The sequence below is a fragment of the Euprymna scolopes genome, chromosome 24 (genome assembly GCF_053919585.1).
Source record: "Euprymna scolopes isolate OS-2025 chromosome 24, ASM5391958v1, whole genome shotgun sequence".
NCBI lineage: Eukaryota > Metazoa > Mollusca > Cephalopoda > Sepiida > Sepiolidae > Euprymna > Euprymna scolopes.
In genome coordinates this window covers 11,126,687-11,138,931 of record NC_136505.1, presented here as the reverse complement: position 1 = coordinate 11,138,931, position 12,245 = coordinate 11,126,687, and the positions used below count along the sequence as shown (strand labels likewise).

The 12,245-nt window shown below is 30.3% G+C and overlaps 1 protein-coding gene across 50 annotated transcripts in view; it reads right to left on the bottom strand.

Annotated features, from left to right (window-relative positions):
• Positions 1 to 12,245, bottom strand: part of LOC145246585 (protein MTSS 1-like) — a 395,811-nt gene that overhangs the window by 176,890 nt on the left and 206,676 nt on the right. For all 50 annotated transcript variants that reach the window (XM_080108226.1, XM_080108203.1, XM_080108204.1 and 47 more), the window contains exon 4: positions 4,699 to 4,783. In XM_080108226.1, the coding sequence (XP_079964352.1) occupies positions 4,699 to 4,783 (85 nt within the window). The remainder of the gene's footprint in view (positions 1 to 4,698; positions 4,784 to 12,245) is intronic.

Sequence of the window (12,245 nt, the reverse complement as noted above, 5' to 3'; positions counted from 1 at the left end):
GTGAGTATTCTTATTTCTCCCACTGCTTTCTGTCATTCATATACCACACACACACACGTCTTCGGCTATAATTTTCTGCAAGGCATTACTGCTTACGATATATCATTCATAACACGCATATTTACATTTATATACACGATCAACTAGATAAAACCATGCAAGGTATTAGAGTATCAAAAAATATTACAATTTTAAGAAACCAGACAAAAACTTAGCTTCTTTACTTAGTTTTTTCTTGAAACTTTGTTAGCTTTATTTATTGGTTACTATTAATTAAATTTAAAACTATTTATTTAATTTATATTAACCTTAAATTTAACTAACAAGGATGACTTATATTACATTGTAGAGAACCTACTTTAGATTTTATACAATTATTTAATATAATGGTTTGATTTAAAGTTTAAAATGCCAAAGTCAAGTATTATAGTTCAATTATGCTCTGAACAGAAACATTACTTTCTAAAGTGTTTCTGTCTGATCTAAGAACATACTGTTGATTTTATATACTGAGCCCTTTTTCTTGTGCAATAAAATTTTCAAATGCACTTGTGAAGTTAGACTGTATAAAGGTGTTAATTTTGATCAAAATCGGACTGTTCCTTCTTTAATCAGATCTTTTTGATTAGCAATATTTGATACTTATCAGAGGCATTCTGATACAAAACCTATCTAAGAACACTCCCAGACAAAACCTATCTAAAAACACTCCTTAGATTTGTTCGGTTCAGCTGTTTTGGAGTCCATAAAGAACGAACACACATACATTCAAAGTGCCTTATATATAAGTAAAGATAATAGATTTAGAATATTTATCAAACCTCCCAATTTTTTTCATTAATATATATATTTCTTAACATTATCAACTAAGAATTTATTTAATAATCATACAAGTACACACACACAATTGCACTTAAGGGAACAGCGAGGATACTAAAAAGAGCTCTCGGTTGGTTTCAATAAAAAGCAGGGGAATGTTGCCAGCTGGTTTGGCTGCCCCATACCCAGCATTACAATCTTCAAAGAAAAAAAAAGGAGCAACTCGTCTAATAATAAAGAATCTTCAAAAATATTTAGAAGAAATCCCTAGAAGACCAAGCTGTAACTAAATACAGCTAGCAGCCATAAAGGAAACAGATATAAATTTAAATCATAACAGAATCCAATGTTAGCTCCAGGAAGAGTTAGCTCCCTTAATCTGCTAAAACTAACTGAAGTAAAAATAAAAAGATGCATCAGAGTAACACACACACGCAAACTTTGTAAACATGTGCAGAAATATATGTAAAAATATCAACTATATCAACACAAATATGCACAAATCCACATTCATAATAAAAATATATAAAATATTACAGCCTTCAAAACACCCAACTGCTTATTTTTTAATTAACCTTTTCATGTAGATATAACCAATTTAATTTATAATCATGTAGATATTATAACCAATTTAATTTATAATCATGTAGATATTATAACCAATTAAATTTATAATCATGTAGATATTATAACCAATTAAATTTATAATCATGTAGATATTATAACCAATTAAATTTATAATCATGTAGATATTATAACCAATTAAATTTATAATCATGTAGATATTATAACCAATTAAATTTATAATCATGTAGATATTATAACCAATTAAATTTATAATCATGTAGATATTATAACCAATTAAATTTATAATCATGTAGATATTATAACCAATTAAATTTATAATCATGTAGATATTATAACCAATTAAATTTATAATCATGTAGATATTATAACCAATTTAATTCATAATCATGTAGATATTATAACCAATTTAATTCATAATCATGTAGATATTATAACCAATTTAATTTATAATCATGTAGATATTATAACCAATTAAATTTATAATCATGTAGATATTATAACCAATTAAATTTATAATCATGTAGATATTATAACCAATTAAATTTATAATCATGTAGATATTATAACCAATTAAATTCATAATCATGTAGATATTATAACCAATTTAATTCATAATCATGTAGATATTATAACCAATTAAATTTATAATCATGTAGATATTATAACCAATTAAATTTATAATCATGTAGATATTATAACCAATTAAATTTATAATCATGTAGATATTATAACCAATTAAATTCATAATCATGTAGATATTATAACCAATTAAATTTATAATCCTACTACATTCTATTCACAACTATGAACATTCTATTATATGCTGTTTAATTATTTATTATATATGAACTGCATTAAAGGAAGTTGAATAATATTTATTATTTAGTGAGATTATTATTGCTGTGTTAATTTAGATAACATGTTTATAGTATCTAATGGTGATCTTTCAGGTTTTATTGATGGGAAGTATAGCCTCTTAGTTGTTATTATCTGAGGTGAATTGTTTGAAATGTTTACAAATAATCCCTACTTCATCTCTTTGACTTAATAGTTTATCTCTTTCTGGTAACCTAATGATCATTAATTTTGCACTTTTGGCTCCGATGAGGTACAAGTAATTGAGAAATGTAATTATATTTATGTAGGCTATTCTAAACGTTTTGTGTAATATATATATATATATATATATATATATATATATATATATATATATATATATATATCACTGTTCCATGATACAAAAGTAAAAAAAAAACAAAAAAAAAAAAACTCTTAGACGAATCCATTCACCATTCGTTTGGCTCATTGCTTTGGATGATATGATTTAGAAATTAAATAACATCAGATAACTCTTCTTCCTCTGTCACCAATCTATTTCCAAAATAATACATTTTTCTTTTCTATACAAAATTAGATGTTTTTTCATTTTTTTTAAAAATAAACTTTCCAGTTTGAGATGCTTTTTTCTTTCCACAATAAGATCAATTCAAGAATCATCTTATATGGATGGATATAAGTAAGAACACTGGCACATGATAATGTTTAACAAAAAAATCTACACTCGTATCTCATATAGAGTATTGCACTCCGACTTTAGTCATTGGCATTTTAAGGAATACAAAGAGTGACGAAACTAATAATATAATCATTAGTTATAATGAAAAAAAAAAAAATATATATATATATATATATATATATATAATTACTTTACCGAAGATAAAAATAGAAGTGATTTAATTAAACTTAAATTAAGACCATTTTAAATTAATTTTCATGGTAATAAGTTTAGAGGGAGTCAACCAACCTTGTAACCCTTTGACTCACCTTTTCAATGCTGGTGGTTGATTTTCTTTTAGGCTCAGTTTGTCTTAAAATTATTCTATTTCCCTCTCCCTTTTAATTATTAAGATTAGCTCCTTTCATGAAGTAGCTTCATGCCTTGTCTGGTGCAAATTCTATCATTTTTTTTTTTTAAATTTCAAATATATAAAATTTTGATTTGAAATTTACAATAAATGTAGATTTCCCAACCTAAATCAATTCATTTTAGAAAAAAAAAAAAATTCTTTTTTGCTAATAGAATAATATCTCATTTTTGAAATTGTCAGATTAAGTTGAAAATAGTGATGGTGTGGAATATTTTTAAATGCAATTCAATGAATTTAAAAATAACTGTTATGAAGCAAATTAAGAGGGCATTTGGGGAACTATCAGATGGAGTACTTAATAGAATTTTATCTGTATATTAATATCATACTAGCAGGACCTGTGGAAATTACACAATTATGTTCTTCATCTGTTGTATATTGTTGACATGCTTAAAAATATTTCTATTTTATGGATGTCTAACGCAAACGCAAGTCCCATATTATGGTACCACCTTTCTTCAAACTGAACATACTTATCTAATTATTCTGGTTAATGTAGTTTCAGAATATATATGGTTATGGGAGGGGAGTGTCTATCTTCAAAACCCATGTAGGAGTTTGTAACATTACCATTCTACAGATACCCAGTGCGTACGCAGACTCAACAATATTATTGTACCTATTTTTGACAGAACAAATACTACACTTGACATACTTTTTATTTTCCTAAAATGTATAATAAAAAAATAGAAAAACAAAAAAAAAGGTCATAGCCTATGTATATATATTCTCTTACAGTCCACACCACAGGACCGATCATGACCAAACCGGACATGATGGTCACCGACCTAGGGATGGTGCACATAATTTTTCAAGGTCAAAGTCAAGACTTTGCTAGTGTGAAGATAATTCCAGATAAAGAAAAAAAGAGACATTCATTAATATGCTGGGCTGTCGGGTTTTTCACAAAAAAAATATCCAAATTTTTTTTGTTTTTTACTAGGTTAATTTATATTAGGCTACTATATTTTTCTACAAAATTGTGATTTATTTTGATGTGGTAAAAATAAATTTCAGATTTGTTTTGCAAAGAACGACCTATATACCTATGTTAGTAGTTTTATTCATTTTTATTTCAAGATGTAATAAAAAAATTTTTGGTTGGAGAAATCTAGTATAAGGAAATATGTTTTATTCAACGAACATTTTTATGTGAATGGAAAAAAGCTAAATTGAATAAAAGACAAAGGAAACAAAAATTCTTAACTGTCAAATAATTTCATCTAAAGAATTGTCACTTAACCAATAGAACTCACTGGATGGGAAGTATCCATTTCGATTGGAGGGAGACTAGAAAGAGATGCAAAAAGACTTTAAGGGTGCAGAGTCTAGGGAGTGGGAGTAGGGTGGGTGGGTCAATTACCTTGCTAATGTTTTTATTTTGGTTTCTATACTCCGATGCCGCATGCAAAGTCTTGTGAGGGAAGAACCCATTTCTCTTGTGGCACCTGAAACAAGAAAAAGAAAAAATTGGTCAGACATAAGTAAAAACATTGAGAATGTTGCACTGGCATCAATTATTTATTTGAAAAACAAAAACATCTTAAGACATGAGGTTTCATGTTGTGATTGAGATCAAACAGTCAATATTGATGACTTAGCAGGGTTAACTTGAAGCCAAATTGTAGCAAGGGTTATGATAATTCAAAAGGTTCTTAACTTCCGCCAACTATCACTAAAATGTTGCGTTGTCAAGATCTTAGATGTTCAAACATGTAGTCAACAAACAGGCAATATTGTTGACTCTCAGGGCAAAAAGAAGAGATCTCATTGGCTCAAAGAATTTTTCATGTCCAACTTAACCATCAAATGGTCATGCTGCCATTGTTGTTAGTCCAGAATGCACCGTGCCTTTATCTCCATGAGGGATTCTTACATTAAATTGGATGGGTAACATTGCAAGGAGGTCCAGTGTGTGAATTACCAGATGTGTGGCCACGCAAGATGAGGAGGAACAGCATTTCTAACAGTGATCAGTTGTAGTCCATGATCCTTCTTCCTTAATGCAGTTAGATTTGATGAAAATCGAAGCTCCCTTGCACTCTGAAGAATATTACCAGATATTTTTTTTGGCATGAGACGATAATCTGCTTAAGTTATCACGAAGGATATCAAATCAAACAAATGTCCTGGTTGGAAGCTGTCAATTTCCACACTACTTCCTAGGGAAAAAAGACTTTGGGGCTGCTTGGATGTCATCATAGGACATGCTGACTGGTACAGATAGTTGATAGGAGGAAAACAAAACCATGGTATCCGGTGGTGACAGAAGATGCTTTAATTTCAGCATCTTCAGCACTTCACTATTTGGACGTGCCATAATATCATTCGAAGCAATGAGCCAAACAGATGGTGAAATGTTATCTTGGACCAATTTTGTATTGACAGCCCTTCTCAAATTTGCTGTAGGCTTGTGTTGGCAAAAGATTAGGTCGATAGCGAGTGTGTTCAGGTGCCAATCTAGAGATTACGAAAAGTGGATGTTGACTTTCATATCACGGAACAATGGTGTCTGTTTTCATGGGATACAGACCTAGTGCTTATGGGGCAAACACCAAGAGACATTCCCAGGCATTGATAGAGTTTTTGATGATAATAGACAATGGCAGAGACCAGGGCTTCTGACATGCAGATCATTCTGGCTTTTAATATGTGGACAGACATGAGAAAGGCGAGTTTGCAAATGGTCAGACAGTCAAGATCACTTAAGAAATCCACAGGTGGAGGACTGGTCGGGTTAGTGCGAACAGTTGAAGATGAGAATAGCATTTCATATTCGGGTTTCAGATTAAACTTTTCGCTTAATGCAGACTCCGGTAAAACAAAAGACGCAATGACATTTCTTGTTCACTAAATTGCATAGCATTCCTCAAAAAAATGGTCGCTTCCCCTTTGGATTTGAGTAAGAATTTGTTGGTCAGCCTTTGGAATTCAGGCATATCGATAGGATGGTTATCAGAGCCAGAGGATATACATGGCTGTGAGAATGAAACTCGGGAGTGGTCTGACGAAATCAGAGATGGCAGTAGGGATGCTGATCCACTAAATGATTATTTAAATAAAAAATTTTAATTTAGATGTTTTGGTTACAAATATATTTGCTTCCTTGCTTTTAAAAGAGGAGCAAAATTTCAAAAACACATTCAGTTATTATTTTTTCCTGTTATTAAAAATATATTTTGGGTTTCATAACTGATGATGATGCTCCTAGAAAACAATTTGTTTCAATTAATAATTCAATGATTAAACAATATCATAATTACATTTAATTTTCCATTTACCATTAAAACAAAAAAATTAAAAATAACAGTTAAACAACAAAAATGGAAAAATCAGAATAGAACGATTCCAGGGCAATGTTGAATAGGTACAGCTCCTATTCATCATATGTGAACCTGCGTCTGTGCGTTGCACAAGATGTGATCATCAGCTTGTTGTCTGCGCCTAAGTTTGGTGCTTGATTTAGATGCCTGCCGTAGTGTCAATCATGCGGTCTTGGTCAGTGCTGTAACAAAAAGATTTTCCTTCAAAACAAGATGACAATTCAAAACAAGATGACAAACAAAAAAATTTATTTTGAAGTTTACAATGACGTCAGGCTTCTCCAATGAATCACTTGCAAATCAAGAAGAACCAAACCGAACAGAAATAGTCCATCAGCTTAAGACCCCAAACTGTCTCCAAAACCAATAGAAGAACCCCAGCTGACTCACTGTGCCAGTCTTACTAAAGAGAGATATTGGTCTCACTTGGGATAGACCATACAATCTGCCTACTCGAAAATGGATGGCTATTTTATAACTAGACATGAAGACTACTGACCAGGAGGTCAGTCTCTTGCCTAAAGTGAACATTATTTTTTGCAGTCTCATAACCTTGCATGCAAGAAGAGATTATTTCAACTCTCTTCTGTTTGCCAGCTTACTACAACCTGGTTGTCTTCAAGTCCAACATAAACAAATTCTTGATGAACCGCCCCCTTAAGTAATCCAATTTACCAAATTTCTATCACTAACAATTATTACAATATTATCCCATTGATTACTGTACACTCAATAACCCTTATCCTCGAGTGGCCTTCAGGCCTTGATAAGAGGTGACTCCTAGAGAGCCATCCAATTTCTTGGTCTTTCTTAGTTAAATATTTCTACAATTCCATCCATGGTGTATATCTATGCTCCTCACTAGACATGCAGCATTGCAGCATTTAGCGTTCGAATATTCTAGTAATTGGATGATTCCTGTATTTTCCTCAGATTCCAGTACAATTACTGATCCAGATTGTTTTTAAATTTCTAAACATTTAGTTATAGAGTTTTAATTCATTTTATTTATTTTTTTTTTCAGATTACCTTTAACAACAAAAAAAACCTCTTGTAATGTGTACAGATATTTGACAAAAAGTAAAAATACACTTGCAGCAGTATACATACATTATACGAGTAGATCTTTGTTTTTAAATATTTTCAACTCGTAATTAATTGAAAATAGTACCGCAACTAAAGATGTATTTATCTCTTTAAACAAATAATATTTGAAATAGTTTGTCATAAATTGACAAAATGTTATTTGACATTTTTTATAAACAATCAATCGAACATAGCGACATGTTAACATAAAAAAAATTAGACTATCTAAAAATGAAAAGAGAATTTTTTTTTAATAACATAAAACTAACCCCCTTTTTTCTTTTCTCTTTAAAGATTAAAGTATGTTTGATGTTCATTTCTAAAAATCTGTAGAAATGACGTGGTATTTACATTAACAAGACATTCACCCCCCCCCGCCAAACCAATTTCATAAGTCCTAAGAAAATATTGAAATGTCTCAAATTAAATTGAACTCGTACATTCATTGGATGTAACATTAACTTAATAGGTTAATAACTAAGTGAAATAATTCTAAAAACAACTAAAATGAAAACCATTTTCACCTTGTAATTCTGAAATGTTTAGGGTGAAAAGTTTACATGGTTAGGCCCATTAAAAAAAAAAAATATGCAGGAAATCACTTTTTGTTTTCCATCAATAAAAGAGACATCCTTTCAGACTAAGACAATTGAAATTTTGTTTCAATCCAGAGTCTCTTTTTGGGGAGCTGGATTTTTTGTATCTAACTTTGCCCTTGTTGGAGGCAAGGGATAAGTAAACATGGACTAGAAAATGTTAAAATTTATTGCATTTTTTTTGTATTAAAAAAGAACATTTAAAGTTTACTTTTTACGTCAAAAAAGTTAAAATCTGTTTCATACCTTTTGAACATTTTCCAACCTGTTCACATGGAAAGAACTGCTGCAGAAGTGTAGACTTACATACAGACGTGGTAAGAATCAAATTCATTAATTCATTATGCTTAACTACATCTTTTTAAATGTTCCTTTTCTCCACCTTTGGTAAGGTTTGCTTAATGCTGAGGGACCGGACAAAGCAAACAGTATTAAATAAAAAACTTTAAAAAAAAATTATTATTAATGATGTTTGTCAGGATTTTTCTCTTGAAAAAATGTTTTAATTTTTACACATTTTTCAGAACCTTGTAAATGTAATTGCATTGTTTTAATTTTATTTTAGTCAAAATCCATAACATGATTTTGCTTCTAGAAAATGTCTAAAAATAAGGCTTAAGAGGGTCTTGATGTATTAAAATTAAACAAATTTAGATTAATAGTTACCTAGAGATATTTTTTGTTATACAAGTAAAATAAATTTACATCGTATTTTGAGGTTAGCATAATTGTTAACAGCAAAAATGGCACAAGTGAATAAATAGAAAAAAAAAAAAAAGCTTAAAAGATTCTACAGTTCAACGAGACTCACCTAAATAAAGGTGGAGGTTACATTGACCCAAACGGTGAAAGAATATCATCTAAGATGAGAACAGTAGTTTGAATAATCCAAATAGTTAATTGTTTTCAAGCAAATAAAATTGCTTTGTCTAAGTTATTGGGATGAGGTTCTCTTCCTCATGGTTTTAGTACACCATTAAAAAAAAAAAAATTGTCAATGCAAAATTACTTTCTAGTTTAGAACAAGAATTTTTTAAAAAAAGCATGTTTAATTTTTTTTTTTTTTTTACACTAATCTATCTTTGTAAAGTCATGTATATATTTATATATTTGTATGTATAGGATTCACTCTTAAACTAACTGATCAATATGAATTTTGGAATATTACTGCTAGGTGGTAATATGAGTATAATTTAGTTTTATGTAAAAATGGGGGGGGGGTAGAAATTTTTTGAAAATTCATATACCTCAGATTTTTGTGAAATTTTAATAGGTATCAGACATCAATTAAAAATATTCTCAAATTTCAGTTTCAAGTAATTAAAAATGTTTTTAGAGAGCATACAGGTACAACCTCTGATTAAAAATATATTAGATTTATATTTAGACACCAATTAATCTAAATTTCTTTAATTTTAATTCATCAAGACTCTTAAGACTTAATTTTGGATATTTTTTAGAATTAAAATAATGTTATGGATTTTGACCAAAATTAAAATAAGGATTCAAGACATACAGTTTATTTTAATTTTAATCTTTGTAAGAACACATAATGGTGCAAAACTGCTGGAGAAATTAATTTTCCCCATCATTCGACTGACATTCTTTTTGTATGAAATAAAAATCATCCCAAAAAGTTGATGAGCGAATTTTATTTTTGTTGTTCCAATTCATCTACGAACAATTGTCGTCTGCCAAAGCATGTGCAAACAATGACATCATTTTTATTCAACTTTTGCAGGAATGAAATAAAAATTGATAACGCAATACAAACTGTAGAAGCACAAAAACAAAGCAATTTATAAAAAAATAAAGGAAATATTGTTTATCATCATTCAGGATGACACAACGAAATTGTCTCAAACAATTAGAAACAAATTCTATTCAACAATTGCGTTTTAAAAAGAAATCTGACTGAATGACTAAACATTCCCAAATAAATTATGAATCATATTCATATATATAATATATATCAGGGAGGTGATTGGCAAAACTATCTGAAATAAAGATTTGGGTCCAAGTTGAGAAACTAAAAAGCCATGACCCCCCCTCTCCCTCCGCAAGCCTTTTGTGTATGACAAAAAGTTCAAAACGTTAATGTTTGGGCCAAGAAATGTAGCAAGAGAAAGACTACTCACCCCACACGGTGTATATTGGGGTGGGGGATAAAAATTACATTTCTAAAGAGGAAAAATGGAAATAAGACAAAGGAAGAGAGAGAGAGAGAGAGAGAGAGAGAGAGAGAGAGAGAGAGAGAGAGAGAGAGAGAGAGAGAGAAAAAAGAAAAAATGAAAGAAAGGTGAAAATAAAACAGTTAAGAAATCAGATTAAAAAAAAAAAAAAATCAGAAATCCAACTTTTACTGAAATAATAAAAAAAAAAGTGAAATTCTGCTTTTTTTTATTTTTTTTATTAATTACAAAAAAGCAAAACTCCAATAAAAAAATACAGATCTAAGATCTTTCTCACACACTAGAACAACACCCGTTCCACGTTCCAGGCAGGGTAAAAGTAATTTCTTGAACACAAGTTTTGCATCAAATTTATGTTCCCTTACGAAGATTAAAATCAAGATATGATACTAACCCTTTTGTTTAGAATCTTTATTCTAATCTTGGTTCTATAAAATATCTAAAATTTAAGGGGGCTTAAGAAAAACTTTAAATTCAAGACATTTTGCTTGATTGGGATCCAACGACCATATATATATATATATATATATATATATATATATATATATATATAGAGAGAGAGAGAGAGAGAGAGAGAGAGAGAGAGAGAGAGAGTAACGTCACTGCTGAGGGTGGGGGAGATATAGGAAGGAGTGGGAGATAAAGGTGGATTGGAGGATGAGAAGGACTCCTTCTCATCCTCCAATCCACCTTTATCTCCCACTCCAATCAGAAGGAGATATAGATAGAAGTGGAGGAGGAGGCGCGTTCAAAAGTTACTTGACTGAGAGTGTGTAAAATGGGAGAGAAAACGTTACATTTTTAAAAACACAAACAATATCTTCTATTCACTTATCTAAAGTACCAGGTTAATGCCTGGTAGACTTGATAGTTCAATATACGTTTTGCACAAAATTGTCATTTTCATGTTGACAGACCGAAAGACAAGAACTCTTGGAATAGCATTTAAAGATATTGGTAAAAAGAAAGAGGGGTCGTTTTTAATAAAATTGTTTCAAAGATTGTGTCACAGAGGAGAAGCGTGAGAGCAGAATAGAGAGGCAAGGCACATGATAAAATATCGTGGGGGAGGAGGTTACACACAGATCTCTACAGTTGGAATAAACAAGGGATTCATTTACTCCTTTCTTTCAGGCAACAAGTTTGACTCATACAATGGAACAAAAGAAAATTGGTGTTTACTCTTTAGTTCGGTTGCACACAAAAACGAATACAAAGAATATTACCCCCCCCCCGCCACAAAAAACAAAAAACAACAACAAAAATACAGTATTTTCAATGGGAACATGTTTATTATCTATCAATTTCTATGCTAAAATTCTTGTAATGCTGTCTGCCTCTAATGATTGGCTTAATCATTTGTTTGTGAGAAAAAAAAAATAGCTTATGATTTGCATGGTAATTATTACCAACTAGAAATATCCAAAAATGGAAGCTCAGAATCTCTGATTCGTAAGTGTAAAAAAATTGGCACTTCTGCATTACATGGACGCCACCAAATTTTGGGTGGCTTTCACTAAACTGTCGCCAGGTGGCGCTTCTCTCCATTCAAATTGTTTATTAATTAAAAAAGAGAAAAAAATGTATAATATATTGCAGACCCGTCAATAGGTGGCATAAAAAATATTGCTCTCATTTCACCAGCTATAACTGCATAAAAAGGTTAATTTCATGCTATTCTTCAAAATAACATATGAAAAAAAAAAAGAGAAA